Genomic DNA, 16,678 nt, shown 5'->3' on the forward strand with positions numbered 1-16,678 from the left:
GTAACCGGGTTCCAGTAACGTCAGCTGGTCCACGGTAGTTCCATTGGCTCTTCGACCTTCGGGTAGCCATCCGAGTTCCAGATCCATCAGCTGTTTCTCGGCATTTTCTCAGCCTTCTTGTACCTTCTGCTACATTTCCAAGTTCAAGACCCTAAAGACGATGACCCGGAAGACCACCCCTAAGATGATGACGACACCAGAGACGACAACCACCGAGATGACGACGACCCTGGAGACGATGACCCTGAAGACGACCCCGATGACGACGACCCCGATGACGACGACCCCGGAGACGACGACCCTGGAGACGACGACGACATGGGAGACCGAGAAGCAGAAGAACAAGAGGCTGCAGAACAAAGAGCAGAAGAACATTAAGCATAAGACTAAATATCAGAGCAAAAGATATTATCTAAATTATAAGCAGAAGAAGACTAAGCAGTGTATGGGGGTGAGTCCATTCCTCCTCGTGGTGCCCCTGGATAAAGCCTGATGCTGCAGGCCAAACTGAATGCGGACAAATGTAACTCTTTTGTGACAGGCAGAACGGAAGGTGTAATCTTCAAACTTTTATAGATAACAACTACGAGAATGCCTGTCACAAATAAGAATATGATGAAGAAGTTGAATATGAAAAAGATAATAGTTAAATAAAAAGAATATGAACAATGTAAAAAAAAAAAATTAGAGGTAGAAGAAGATGAATAAGGTGAAGATAGTTGATGTCAAAGAAGCTGATGATGAGGATAATGAAGAAGAAAGTGTGGGAGAAGTAAAAAAGAAGGTGAAGGACGTGGAAGTAGTGAAACATCAATATCTGACAAAATAAAAAATAAAAAATAGTCAAAATCTTTCTAACGCCGACCGTCATAAAAAAAAACAAAAAAAACTGCTATTCTATTTGTTTGGGCTAAACCTCTGTGCCTTTAATGTCTCCGCCACCTCCCCCAATACATCCTACATTATTCTTAGTTGTTTTCCTTCATGTACAATGAACCTACAAGGAAAGAAAGGGTTTATTTTAATTCCGATATTTTCGTCCCATTGACTTGCATTGGGATCGGGTATCGGTATCGGATTAGATCTGATACTTTGACGGTATCGGCCGATACTTTCCGATACCGATACTTTCCGATATCGGAAGGTATCGCTCAACACTAATTGTAAGCATTGGATGCTAGATTTTTGCTTATAAATATGCAGTTGTCTATATCTGGTAAGACAGAAGCATAGACTAGACTTGCCAATGTCTATGGCACAGATTTAAGTTGCAGCAGCAATAATTCATACTGTATGAATATCTTGGCAAAAGCAATACGGCTTGTTGTTGACCCCATCCATTAGACTGTAGGGCACAAACCCCATCAGCACTTCCCTAGTCAGCTCCTTATGTAACATTTATGGAACCAACTTACCTCTTCCATCTTAATGAGGAAGCAATCAATGAAATCTCTAGGATTGTTGTGATCAACAGTCTCCTTATGCATTTCCACACGTTTTTCAACAAATTCCTTTACATTGTCAAAAGCTTTTAACATCCTTTGGTGAGGTCCTGGCATCTTTTCCATGACTTTAGGAAATACATGGTACAGCTGAAAGAAATTGATGTAGTAAAGTCATTGCATGTAGTCATTTGGCATTGAGGTATTTATGTTCTGGAAATGAGTTCTTCTTTACCTGACCCCATATTGTGCTGAATCCTTGAATAGTTAATGATAGAAGACCAAGAAGCTTCAGAAATTCTTTATCCTCATACTCAAATCGATGTCCAAATACCACTGAACAGATGACATTGGAGACAGCTTTGGAAAAATAGAATGTGGGATCCAATGGTTGGCCTATTATGGGATGGGACACAAATACACCAAGGTTTTTTTGCAGCAGGGTGCTTGCATTTCATAACAGCTCAAATGATCATACCAGTTAATGTTGTTATACCTACAGCTGGCATGTGTTTCCAAAATCATTGGCCGATGCTTGCTCTGGTTTCTAGTACTGTATCTAACCATTTCTATGCAGCTGTCACCCTCTGGCTCTTATCGGCCCCATGTAATGCAATCAAGGAGTGTTGATAGGCTATCTTGACATCCAGAGAGCTCCCTCTTGGCTGCCATCTTGGTACTCCTGGGACTCCTCACCAAAGGTTGGGTTTCATAGAGGACCATGATTAAAACTATATAACCATTTTACTATCTGAAACTAGTCGTGTTCTCTACTATGGCATTTTTTTCACTGACTGGAGTGGTTTCTATTCACACCAATAAAGAAAAGTCTTTGGATTTTCATGGAGCTGGATTTTTCTTTCTTTACTGCCGTAAATGTACTGACCTTGAGAATCATGAATCCAGATCAATTTTAACCAAACAATTTCTACATCAACTTTAAAAATGAGAAAAAAAATGAAGGAAAAAAAAATAAAGGAGCAAAAATAAAAAAAATTGCTTTTGTCCTTAAAGGGTTATTAAAAATTAAAGTGATCCATTGAAATCCACAGTATACAGTAGTGGTACTCCCTAGATTTTAATAGAAGCTCCCAAAGCTAGACTACTTTCTATTTGATGAATTATTTACTAAAATGTCTGTGCACAGTAATCTAAGGTCAATGTAATAGATAAACCAGTTGTTGCTAATAATTCTGCTCTCTTGGCTTATCTAGATTTATGACAGTAGCTGGAGGCGCAATTACGTCGTCTACCTTTCAATGACAATTTATAACTGCTAATGTTGTCCCAGTCTACACAGCAAAGCTGATAAAATAAAAAATCCCCCGAAAAGTATCAGCCTACAGTGTCTGCTCTCATAAATGGTGTTAAAAATGATAATATTTCTGCACATATATTTATTTGTATTGTCATAGTCACATAAAAATTAAAAAATAAAGTGTGATTCTAGAATATTTTCTCTTTTCATTCAGCTATTGCATGAGTAAATATTGCCAGTGGTTTACGTATATGTAAGAATAAGCCTATAAGTTTGTTTTCTGCATGTCTATTTTCATGTAGTTCTCACCTTTGCTCTTTCGGAATTCTTCTATAAGGAATTGGGCCTCTTCTTTAATCCTCTGTTCAATGCTTCTTTTACCCATTCCAAAGTTCCTTAGTGTCATCAATGCGAAGCGGCGTAACTGTTTCCAGCGTTCACCATTACTAGCTACCAACCCTAAAAAAGAATGTAAAATTACTTTTAAGAAAATTCATAATTGTGACATGCAGTGCCCGTAGTGTTAACTGCTGTTGCTTCAAAAGCATCCAGCAACTAGAGCGGTTAACACAGTCACAGTTGACAGGGAGTGGTTAGCAGAGCCCCAAGGGGATTGTAGAAAACTTATTGACTATTCTGGTAGCAGCCAAGATGAGTGGTTGGTCTGTGAGCTGTCTCAAATGTTCAGGCACGTGAACCATAGGGCCACAGGATTGCATTGCAGAGTGGAGCTGGGCATTAATCCCTATGCTGCTAGTTGAGAAAGTCTATCAGGAGCAGGAAGATAAGTTCCAGTAGGAATTGTGTACAGGAAGAATCTCCCTCAGCAAACCATCCCCCTCCTCCATCTAACTATGCAAGCAGGAATGCTGTGTAGACTGTGTGTTTGTAAAGAGTCTTGATCTGTGTTGAACTGTACTGTCAAAAGAGATTGTTAGTCAATGTGCCTCTATAAGAAGCAGCTGTACTGTTTATGATGCCTGTGCTTAAGAGACTTGAATTGTACTGAATGTGCTGTGACATTAAACTACACTGTTCATCTGTTCATGAGGACTATCAATTGCATCTGTGGGAGCAAGTGGATCCATCTTGTGCCTGAGGAAGCTGCAGTACATGGTTGCCCTGAGTAACAGTTTCTCAGAGTTCCAAAGAATTCATGAGACCTATCTCACCCCTATCTGAACCTTGCGGCATACACGTAACATTGGCGGCTCGTGCCGGGAATTCTGAGCAGGAATTAGCATGTAGAGGGAAAAGAGGTAAAGTGACTGAAAAATACAGCAGCACAGCACCTCCACTCAACTCTGCTACACCAGTTAAAGGGGACCAGCCCTAAAGCAGCACAGCACCTCAATTTAACTCTGCTACACCAGTTAAAGGGGACCAGCCATAAAGAAAACTCACCAGCAGCAATGGATGTGGAAATACAAATGGACAGGATCAGTGGACTGCTTCTTCAGTTAACATGAAGAATTGAGAGCAATGGCAGAACATATAAAGATGTCAGAAGAACAGATCTCTAAAGCACGCTCCCGCAGAAAACTGGGCCATTAACACACAGATGGATGAGCTGGGGGAGAAAGAAGATGAAGGTACCATGAGGACGTTCCTCCAGGAGCTAACACAGTTTCTAACCGGGTTGAAGCTGGAAGATGGAAGAGTGGCAACAATTACCAAGAGCGGGAATCTCCTTCCAGAGACAGAACTACAGGAATTGAAAGAACAATTCAAAGCCTTAACAACAGCCCTGCAGAAATCTACCCAATCCTCTGAATATGTGACAAAATCTGACAGAACCATTAACCTGCTTGGGTTTGATAAATCAGGAAAACAGTACTCTCCAACACCACAAATCACCATAAGGAAAAAGATCAAGATCCTGGGACAGACTGGAGAGTATGAGCAGAAAGAGAACCTGTCTTATATGAACTTGTTGCACCAGATTGATGCAGGATTATTGAAAGGCTACCAGCCAAATGAGATCATTGAGGGGGTGGTGAGAGCGATCAGCCCATGACTGAACCTCCGCAGTATGCTAGAGATGAAAAGTCAATTGACCCTACCACAGTTGAAGATGATTTTAAAAGGGCACTATAAAGAAGAGAGTCCTTCAGAATTGTTCCATGGACTCATTAACATCTCATAGAACAATAATGAATCACTCCAAAATTTCTTGTTCAGAGCAATTAAATGTTCGCATGCAGAGATATAGGGGCAGAGGAGAAGTTTGATGCTGGACTAGTCCAGAAGAAGTTCTTGAGATCGTTGTGAATGGGCTTAATCAGCAAAGATATTAAGTTACAGCTGAAACAGTATCTAGAAGATCCTGGCATTCTGAACAAAGCGCTAATTGAAAAAATGAATGAGGCAGCTAGTTTGGAGTCAGAGAGCTAACAGAAGTTAAAGAAGTGCTGTGCCCCAAAAACCACCAAAATGAGTCAGCTGAAGTTGGAGACCCCCAGTTGCCAGTCCACAGATCAGAATGAAGACCCTCCAGCAGGACCGTATTTAGAGTTTATGCCGCCCTAGGCACTTTTTGTGCTGCCTCCCCCATTGATGAGTATGACTAATGCAGACACTGTCGGCAGTGACTTTTTCTACTTTCACATCAGCGATTTTTGCCATTCGCGGCAGATCCGGCAGTTTTTCTGCATTTGCCGCGTAACAGATTACTTGCGGCAACACTGCGTTCAGCCTCATTCATTCCCTATGGGGCTTGTGGACATGTGCGGCACTTGTGGTTTTGCCGCGATTCGGCAAATGTGATACTCGCAGCAGCAGAAAAAACGCTGCTAGCAGTGTTTTTTGTCTCTCTGCAAGTGCAAAATCGCAAGTGCCGCACATGTCCGCAAGTAGCCATCTTTACTTGTCCCTGCACTAATGCTAGCTCATCCTTAACCATCCCTCTCTGACCTAAAATTACGCTATAAAGCTTTAGAAAAACAATTTATTAACTGAAATATTCCTATGATAATGAGGGCTCCAGGCTACGTCGTAAGAGCATTGTTTTCCCTGTGGAGGGCTTCAGGAAGACAGCCGCCATAGGTGGCGCATGCGCAGACTGAGATCGCATCTGCACCAAGATACCAATTTCCACATGCGCCTCCTTCGGTGGCCCACAGCTTCAGAAATATGGCCACCAGGAAAGCAATGCACTCCACTTAGCTCACCACCAACATCGAGCCTGCAGCATTGCACCACTGGGACACCCCCTCCTCCCATTCAGGGCCCACTGCATTGTCCCACTTCTGCCACTGGAGACTTCCAGAGGAAGGGACTCAGCCTCCTGTGATCCTGCTTACAAGACAGGACACCATTACTACAGGACAAGGTATGTTATTACAGGATGGGGGATGTGATTACAGGACAGTAGATTTATTACAAGACAGGGGACATTATTACTGGACTGGAAACGTTAATACCAAACTAGGGATGCTATTACAGGACAGGAGACTTTTATTACAAGACAGGGGATGTTATTACAAGACAGGGGATTTTATTACAGGACAGGAGACGTTATTACAAGACGGATGTTATTACTGGACTGGAAACGTTAATACCAAACCAGGAATGGTATTACATGACAGGAGACTTTTATTACAAGACAGGGGACGTTATTACAAGACAGGGGATGTTTTTACAAGACTGGGGACATTATTACAGGACAGGAGACTTCTTTTACAATACAGGAGACATTATTACAAGACAGGGGACGTTATCACAAGACAGGGGACATTATTACAAAATGGGACGTTATTACAGGACAGGAGACTTTTATTACAGGACAGGAGACGTTATTACAAGACAGGGGATGTTATTACAAGACAAGGGACATTATTACAAGACAAGGGATGTTATTACAATACAGGGTGCGTTATTACAAGACAAGGGACGTTATTACAAGACAGGGGACATTATTACAAGACAAGGGACTTATTACAAGACAAGGGAAGTTATTACAGGTCAGGGGACGTTATTACAAGATGGGACATTATTACAAGAAGAGGGACGTTATTACAAGCCAAGGGACGTTATTACAAGACAAGGGACGTTATTACAAGACAGGGGAAGTTATTACAAGACAAAGGACATTATTACAAGACAAGGGACATTATTACAAGACAGGGGACATTATTACAAGACAACCAAGGGACGTTATTACAAGACAAGGGATGTTATTACAAGACAAGGGAAGTTATTACAGGTCAGGGGATGTTATTACAGATTAGGGGACGTTATTACAAAACCGGGGACAATATTACAAGACAGGGGACGTTATTACTGGACTGGTTACATTATTACAGAGTGGGGGACGTTATTACAGAGCGGGGAACGTTATGACATGTATATGTATCACACATGCACTGCACAGGGGGCACAGTATACACACAGATACACTGCACAGGGTGGCACAGTATACACAGATACACTGCACGGGGGCACAGTACAAACACAGATATACTGCACAGGGGGGCACAGTATACACAGAGATGAAGTGCACAGGGGGCACAGTATACACACAGATACAGTCCACAAAGAGGCACAGTATACACACAGATACACTGCACAAGGTGCACAGTATGCACACAGATACACTGCACAGGGTGGCACAGTATACACACAGATACACTGCATAGGGGGGGCACAGTATACACACATTGCGCAGGGGGCACAGAATACACACAGATACATTGCACAGGGGGCACAGTATGCACACAGATACACTGCACAGGGTGGCACAGTATACACAAATACACTGCACAGGGTGGCACAGTATACACAGATACACTGCACAGGGGGCACAGTATACACACAGATACACTGCACAGGGTGGCACAGTATACACAGATACACTGCACAGGGTGGCACAGTATACACAGATACACTGCACAGGGGGGCACAGTATACACACAGATACACTGCACAGGGGGGCAAAGTATACACACAGATACACTGCACAGAGTGGCACAGTATAAACACAGATACACTACACAGAGTGGCACAGTATAAACACATACATACACCGCACACACCCATCACAGGGTGACACAGTGACACCGGCACCCAGCAGTCTCCAGTGAGTAGTAGAGCAGAGCGGCCGCTCCTCCCGCCTTCAGCGGGATAACCCCGCTACTCCAGCAGGGCACAGCACAAGGAGGGGGTCTGTATCTCCCGCCCCCTTGAGAGCCGAGGCCGCATCTGCTTGGCCCGGAACCAGTGCTTCTGTGCTATGTGATTTGCCGGCATTCTCTGGCCCACAGGCCGCTGCAGCATTACTAACTCATTACTCACAGCAGAAAGTGAGCGGAGCAATGGAGGGAATGAGGAGACATCCCATCTCCCGACCTAGTGAGGCCCACCAGATCTTTGGCCTGTCCTACCTTCAGCGTCCCGCAGCAGTGTGCTGCCAGCCGGCATGAGAGCCTCACTGCAGGCTGAGGCCTCGCTCTGGCCCAGTGTTCTCCACTTACCTTTCCAAGCTGCTTTTTTTTCTCTCCCCATTTCTGCTTGGCTGTCAGATCCCATGACCTCCCTAGCCGGTTGCGATCTGGACCAGGGGCGCTGTGCCGTTCTGCATCTCCTCCTTCCAGTCAGGTGAGTTTAGCAGACATTGACTGCACACAATGTGGGCATGTCTGCAGTACAGGGATGCAGCTGCCGTCACCCGGCCTTTAACCCAGCAAACAGCAAGCAGCCTGAACCTGCTTCTGGGGGATTGGCCTGAGAGCATCTGCACCCTGCCACCCCAGCCCAACCCTGGTGGGATCCGAGACCCCGGAAGACAGGTGAGTGGGCAGGCTGACACAAGACTGTCAGGCAGGAACTGAACTTGGCGCCTCAGCGAGGAGGGGGCGGGGCCTGCAGTGTGACTTGTTTCTGCTTCCGGCTCCCTGTGCAGTACACGTGACAGCGCTGGATCCGAGACCCCCGCAGCAGCGGGAAGACTGAGGTGGGTGGGAAGGTGGGCGGGCAGGTGGACCCAGACTATTAAAAAAAAAACTTGCCTTGCTCAGGGGCTGCCCCCTGCATCCTACTGCCCTAGGCACGTGCCCTCAAGTGCCTAGGGGAAAATACGGCTTTGCCCTCCAGTACCATTACTGGGAGTGAACCTTAAACCACCAAAAAAGGGGGACAGCCAAAGCTGACTGGGAAGAAGTAATAGGAGAACTTAGAGCTGAGCTAATGGAGGTGAAAGAGTTGATTCGTTCCAGGCCAGAATCTGTATTTCTCAGACGAAAGAGTGGGTTCCAAAACAGAAGTTACCCGGCTTGTGAGGCATGCCGTTCCTTAAATCAGAGTGCGGTATGTGTCCACTGTTTAAGATGTGGTGAGGAAGGACATTATGCCAAGGAATGCCAATTGTCACGGTTGTTTGGGTCAAAAGACAGGAGGTTGCCAGTGCGGGGCGACTAGTAACCACGACAGAGGAGGCCCCAGAATCCAAATCCCACCAACCCCCAAAACAGCGGATGAGGTAAAACAGCTGCATCAGCACTATCCCCAAGTGTGTGTTCCACCTACAACAGCAGCAAGAGGCACATGGGGCATCAGTTACTCAATGCTCAGTGCGGAGGTCTAACATCATACTCCTGGGAGGAGGATGCCTCGGTCAGTAAAAATAGCCTCATCAACTTAATCTGTGAAAGGTACTATATACAATGCCAGCTTGATGGACTCCTGGTAAAAGCACTGTGGGACACAGGAGCCCAAGCGAGCCTATTAAATGAAGAATGGAGAAGGCGCCACCTGCCACATACCCACCTTCAGTCACTAAAGGAACTCTTAGGACCAGTGGAACTCCACGGCAAAGCTGTCAACCAGACCGAAATTCCTTTCATAGGCTGGGTGAAAGTGACATTCCAACTCAGGGCCACAAAGAACAGCAACACCATCGGCTTTTGGTGGCTTTTCTCCTGACCAGTGATCAGAATGTGGCAGAGGATCCTATCCTGGGTTATAATGTAATCAATGAGATAATGATGAAGCACAAGTCAGGGACACTGATGGTGGATGCAATTGCCACATCATTTGCCATACCCAATGCTGTGGCAGAAAATGTGATTCACAGAGTAAAGAAAGCACAGATACAATGGACCTGAAAGAAGTCAAGTTAGACCTGCGCCCAACCATCATCCCTGCAAACCAAATGGTGGGAGTGAGGTGTGAAGTCCGGGTGGAAACAGGAAGAAAAGTCCAGAAGAGACTGTCCGTGCCAAAAGACTCCTTTGAACTTCCAGAAAGCCTAGTTCAATGTAAGACTGTGCTTATGATTCCTACTGGTGTGCTTGCCCGAGTGACAGTGCTGGTGATGAATACCACCAGACACAAAATTAGACTGGATCCAAAGACCGTGTTAGGTCATATTGAAACCATCAAAGCGGTATATCAAGCCAGTGTGAGACCCGCCCAGTGGTCTACCGTGAATTCAGTCCCCTTACCAAGGAACAGGAGTTGCCCAGGGGAGAAAATTGCACGACGAACCTCAGGATCCTGGGATCCCCCAGTACCCCTGGAACACTTGTGTGGTGAAGATCTAGTGGTAGCAAAACAGATGCTGAGAGAAGAATATCATGCATTCTCTAAAGATGACTCTGATATAGGCTGTATTCCATCATTGCAGTTGAAATTTAATTTGAAAGACACGACCCCAGTAACTAGAAGTTACATGTCGGTACCGAAACCATTACATCGTGAAGTGAAAGAGTGCAAGATCTAATTAACCGAGGTTGGGTCAAAAGTCAAACTCGTCTTATTCTTCTCCTATTGTCTGTGTTAAGAAGGACGTGCTGTGATTACCGGGAACTATACAGAAAGTCAGTACGTGATCGCCTCCAGATACCAAAGATCCAAGATATGCAGGATAGCCTCTCAGGCAACTGGTTCTTTGTCCTCAGTCAGGGTAAGGCATACCACCAAGGGTTTGTCGAGGAGTCCAGTAGACCCTTGACAGCCTTCATCACACCATGGGGATTATATGGGTGGATCCGCATACCGTTTGGGCTCAGTTCAGCTTCAGCAGAATTCCAGAGGAGCATAGAGACATCTTTAGAAGGATTGAGGAATGATATCTGTCAGCCATAGTTTGATGACAATGTGGTAGACAGCAAAACCTTCTGCGAGCATGTTTAACAAGTGAGGACTAAACTTCAAAGATATCATCAATCCAAAGTTAAGTTGACCTCAAAGAAGTGTGAATTGTTCAAAAGGCAAGTCTGATTTCTAGGGAAAATTGTGTCCGGAGAAGGATATACCATGGACCCAGCAGAAATCACTCCAGTACTGGCCTTAAAAGACAAGTGGCCTTCTACTGTCGGGGAGGTGAGGCAGATCATAGGATTCCTCTCCTACTATTGTACTTATATCCAGAACTTCTCCAAGATTGCCGCCCCACTATATCTCCTCTTGGGGGGGGGGGACAATCGAGTCAACAACACCCAACAACACCCATGGAGAAAAAGAAGGAAGTGGGCAGGACCGGACTTAAAACAAACAACGCCATTTCATCCCAGCAGCCCATTGCCTGGCCATCAGACCACCAGGAGGTATTGGAAGAACCAGTTGATTACCTGGTAAAACCACCCATATTGGGATATCCTGATTTTAACTTCCCATTTATTCTTCATTGTGACGCTTCTCAAGTTGGACTGGAAGCTGCCCTGTATCAGCATCAAGATGGGAAATTGAGTGTCATCGGTTACGGCTCCAGAACATTGACAAATGCCTAGAGAAATTACCATCTACATTCTGGAAAATTGGAGTTCCTGGCATTGATATGGGCTACCTGTGAAGGATTTAGAGATTATCTCTATTACAGCAAAGAGTTTGAGACTTACATGGACAATAACCCCTTGACCTATGTTCTCACTACATCCAAACTGAATGCAACTGGTCAGAGATGGGTAGCTGAACTAGCTGACTTTAATTTCAATATTAAGTACAGGCGAGGGAAATGAAATGAGGATGCTGACGGATTGTCAAGAATGCCACTAGAGCCTGAGGAGTGGAAGCAAGAATGCTCAGAGGAAGTCAGTCTGGAAGCTATTGAGAGCACTACCCAAGCAGTACAAGCTCATCAAGAGGAAGACACACCATTTTGGTGTCCGTTGATGGTGGAAACCACTGTAAAAGCAAAAGAACGAGATCACCCCCTGTCCATTCAACAACTACCTAAAGGAACAATCCGTAGAGCACAACAGGAAGATCAGATAATTGGCAGAGTATTTCCTTATGTGCACCAAAATTGTTTTCCATGCAGAGAGATATTGAGAGGTACATGACCAGGGGGTGTGGGTGTCTGAAACATAAATGTCCCAACACATCAACCCGGGCACCTATGGGCAATATCCAGACTACGTATCCATTTGAGATGGTCTCAATAGACTTTTTACATCTCGAGTTGTGCAGGGGGGGTTACGAATGCATCTTGGTGGCGATGGACCATTTTACTCGATTTGCTCAAGCATATTCCACCACTAATAAATTTGGTCGAACAGCGGCAGCGAAGATCTTCAATGATTTTGCTTTGAAGTTTGGGTCCTGTACGAGGTTGCACAACAACCAAGGAAGAGAATTTGAGAACCAGCTCTTTGCCAAATTAGGAAAGTACTGTGGAATTCAGAGATCCCATACAACAACCCTATCACCCAGAGGGTAATGGACAAGTCAAATGTTTTGACTGGACATTATTGTCAATGCTGTGCACTTTAACAGCTGATGAGAAGAAAGGTTGGAAGAGTTCTTTGTCAAAAGTGGTACATGCACATAACTGTACCAAGAGTGAGGCAACGGGTTACTCACCTTTCTTCCTATTGTATGGACGATCGCCAAGACTGCCAATCAACCTCATGTTCGACACTCCGGTGTCAGAGACTTACAAAATGTATCCTGAGTATGTTCGGAAATGGAAGGAATGGATGACAGACGCATACAACATAGCCTCCAAAGTGGCTGCCCAAGGGCAGAGCAAGAGTAAGGAGTATTATGATCAAAAATGTTATGGAGCAGAATTAACACTGGGGAGTTGGGTGCTAGTCAAGAACGTACGTGAAAAGGTGGTCCAGGAAAACTTCTTTCGTACTGGGAAGACAAGGTGTATGTGGTCGTAAGGAGGAAAGCTGATGACAATCCAGTGTATGAAATCCGATTGGAAACGGGGGACAAGAAAACCAGAATAGTCCATTGTTATTTACGACTACTCTTTGATTATCTTCCACCACAAGATTCCCCAGAAGTAGACCGACATCGATCAAGATCGACTATGGGACTACCCCAGACTGAAGCTCCGGAGGTGGATAGTGACCTTGAGAGTTGTGATTCTGATGAAGAAGAGCACATTGTTGTATCTTGCAGACCTGCAAGAAGAGGGATGTACTATCCTGGGGAGAGTGAACTTAGTCCAGAGGCTCCAGAGATTGTTCCAAAGAGTACAGATAAAGTCCAATTCAGTTCTGATGATCGAACACTGATCACTACAAACAAAGAACTGTTAAGGCCTAGTGAGTTATTGCACAGGCTGACATACAAGCCGTGTTTCTACACCACCAAGTGAGCAGTTTTTGTTCAAAATTGCACATTGTTTAAAGTGGGATAAGACTCTATTTGCACTCCTTGTTTTCCTACAGTTTGCAATACTAAGGCCTAATGAGTGAGACAGCTTGTTGAAGACATACAAAAAGCTCCATCTGAAGAGATGCTGTTTGTTTTAATTGTTTATTTCTTACAGGAGTCCTACAAGTAAAGTTCGTAAGAATAGGTTGTTATTAATGTTTATGAATGTTATGCCAATATGTACAGTACAGACCAAAAGTTTGGACACACCTTCTCATTTAAAGATTTTTCTGCATTTTAATGAAGATGAAAATTGTAAATTCACACTGAAGGCATCAAAACTAGAATTATATACTTAAAAAAGTGTGAAACAACTGAAAATATGTCTAATGTTCTAAGTTCTTCGAAGTAGCCAACTTTTGCTTTGATGGCTACTTTTCACACTCTTGGAATTCTCTTGATGAGCTTCAAGAGGTAGTCACCAGACTATCTTGAAGGAGTTCACAGAGATGCTTAGCACTTGTTGGCCCTTTTGCCTTCACTCTGCGGTCCAACTCACCCCAAACCATCTCGATTGGGTTCAGGTCTGGTGACTGTGGAGGCCAAGTCATCTGGCGTAGCACCCCATCACTCTCCTTCTTGGTCAAATAGCCCTTACACAGCCTGGAGGTGTGCTTGGGGTCATTGTCTGGCTGAAAGATAAATGATGGTCCAATTAAACGAAAACCGGATGGAATAGCATGCCGCTGCAAGATGCTGTGGTAGCCATGCTGGTTCAGTATGCCTTCAATTTTGAGTAAATCCCCAACAGTGTCACCAGCAAAGCACCCCCACACCATCACACTTCCTCCTCCATGCTTCATGGTGGGAACCAGGTATGTAGAGTCCATCCGTTCACCTTTTCTACGTCGCACAAAGACACAGTAGTTGGAACCAAAGATCTCAAATTTGGACTCATCAGACCAAAGCACAGATTTCCACTGGTCTAATGTCCATTCCTTGTGTTCTTTAGCCCAAACAAGTCTCTTCTGCTTGATGCTTGTCCTCAGCAGTGGTTTCCTAGCAGCTTTTTTACCATGAAGGCCTGCTGCACAAAGTTTCCTCTTAACCCCTTACTGACCTCGGACGGGATAGTACGTCTGAGGTCAGCTCCCCTGCTTTGATGCAGGGCTCCGCGGTGAGCCCGCATCAAAGCCGGGACATGTCAGCTGTTTTGAACAGCTGACATGTGTCTGCAATAGGCGCAGGCAGAATCGCGATCTGTCCGCGCCTATTAACTAGTTAAACGCCGCTGTCAAACGCAGACAGCGGCATTTAACTACCGCATCCGGCCGGGCGGCCGGATATGAGCGCATCGCCGACCCCCGTCACATGATCGGAGGTCGGCGATGCTTCTCCATTGTAACCATAGAGGTCCTTGAGACCTCTATGGTTACTGATCCTTGGCAGCTGTGAGCGCCACCCTGTGGTCGGAGCTCACAGCACACCTGATTTTCTACTACATAGCAGCGAACAGCAGATCGCTGCTATGTAGCAGAGCCGATCGTGCTGTGCCTGCTTCTAGCCTCCCATGGAGGCTATTGAAGCATGGCAAAAGTTAAAAAAAAAAGTTAAAAAAATGTGAAAAAAATAAAAAAAACAAACGTTTAAATCACCCCCCTTTCGCCCCAATCAAAATAAATCAATTAAAAAAAAAATCAAACCTACACATATTTGGTATCGCCGCGTTCAGAATCGCCCGATCTATCAGAATTAAGTTTTTTTGGTCGCCGCGACATTGCATTAAAATGCAATAACAGGCGATCAAAAGAACGTATCTGCACCGAATTGGAATCATTAAAAACGCCAGCTCGGCACGCCAAAAATAAGCCCTTAACTAACCCCAGATCATGAAAAATGGAGACGCTACGAGTATCGGAAAATGGCGCAATTTTTTTTTTTTTAGCAAAGTTTGGAATTTTTTTTCACCACTTAGATAAAAAATAACCTAGTCATGTTAGGTGTCTATGAACTCATACTGACCTGGAGAATCATAATAGCAGGTCAGTTTTAGCATTTAGTGAACCTAGCAAAAAAGCCAAACAAAAAACAAGTGTGGGACTGCACTTTTTTGCAATTTCACTGCACTTGGAATTTTTTTCCTGTTTTCTAGTACACGACATGGTAAAACCAATGATGTCTTTCAAATGTACAACTCGTCCCGCAAAAAATAAGCCCTTACATGGCCAAATTGACTGAAAAATAAAAAAGTTATGGCTCTGGGAAGGAGGGGAGCGAAAAACGAACACAGAAAAACGGAAAATCCCAAGGTCAAGAAGGGGTTAATAGTTGCTGTAGAGATGTGTCAGCTGCTAGAACTCTGTGTGGCATTGACCTGGTCTCTAATATGAGCTGATGTTAACCTGCGATTTCTGAGGTTGGTGACTCGGATAAACTGTGAGCGTTTCTTTGAAGCACCTGATGGTTTTGCAACACCTTCAAAGTTTTCCAAAATTTTTCGGACTGACTGACCTTCATTTCTTAAAGTAATGATGGCCACTCGTTTTTCTTTACTTAGCTGCTTTTTTCTTGCCATAATGCAAATTCTAACAGTCTATTCAGTAGGACAATCAGCTGTGTATCCAACAGACTTCTGCTCAGCACAACTGATGGTCCCAACCCCATTTATAAGGCAAGAAATCCCACTTATTAAACCTGACAGGGCACACCTGTGAAGTGAAAACTATTTCCGGTGACTACCTCTTGAAGCTCATCAAGAGAATGCCAAGAGTGTGCAAAGCAGTCATCAAAGCAAAAGGTGGCTACTTTGAAGGACCTAGAATATAAGAAATATTTTCAGTTGTTTCACACTTTTTTGTTAAGTATATAATTTCACATGTGTTAATTCATAGTTTTGATGCCTTCAGTGTGAATGTACAATTTTCATAGTCATGAAAATACAGAAAAATCTTTAAATGAGAAGGTGTTTCCAAACTTTTGGTCTGTACTGTATAGGAAGTGACATGACTCCCATTGAATTAGAATTGGTCAGATTGATCAATTGAGGAAAATGTCGAAGACAATATTCAAAAGAAGGGAAGAGTGTGACATGCAGAGACGTAGTGTTATCTGCTGTTGCTTCAAAAGCATCCTGCAACTAGAGCGGTTAACACAGTCACAGGAGACAGGGAGTGGTTAGCAGTGTCCCAGGGGGTTTGTGGGAAACTTGTTGACTATTCTGGCAGCAGCTGAGCTGAGTGGTGAGTCTGTGAGCTGTCTCATAAAAGTTCAGGCAAGTGAACCATAGGGCCACAGGATTGCATTACAGAGTGGAGCTGGGCATTGATCCCTATACTGCTAGTTGAGAAAGTCTATCAGGAGCAGGAAGATAAGTTAAAGAAGGAATTGTGTACAGGAAGAATCTCCCTCAGCAAACCCTCCCCTCCTCCAT

General features: G+C 44.3%; 1 protein-coding gene across 1 annotated transcript in view; it reads right to left on the minus strand.

The window, feature by feature from the left end:
* The window catches only part of LOC143805876 (cytochrome P450 2A3-like), a 230,936-nt gene that overhangs the window by 133,385 nt on the left and 80,873 nt on the right, over positions 1–16,678 (minus strand). Inside the window, exons 3-5 of the mRNA XM_077285617.1 lie at positions 3,010–3,159; positions 1,678–1,838; positions 1,416–1,592 (exon numbers count right to left, since the gene is read on the minus strand). Coding sequence (XP_077141732.1) covers positions 1,416–1,592; positions 1,678–1,838; positions 3,010–3,159 — 488 coding nt within the window. The remainder of the gene's footprint in view (positions 1–1,415; positions 1,593–1,677; positions 1,839–3,009; positions 3,160–16,678) is intronic.

Source organism: Ranitomeya variabilis, chromosome 2, assembly GCF_051348905.1.
Source record: "Ranitomeya variabilis isolate aRanVar5 chromosome 2, aRanVar5.hap1, whole genome shotgun sequence".
Taxonomy (NCBI): Eukaryota; Metazoa; Chordata; class Amphibia; order Anura; family Dendrobatidae; genus Ranitomeya; species Ranitomeya variabilis.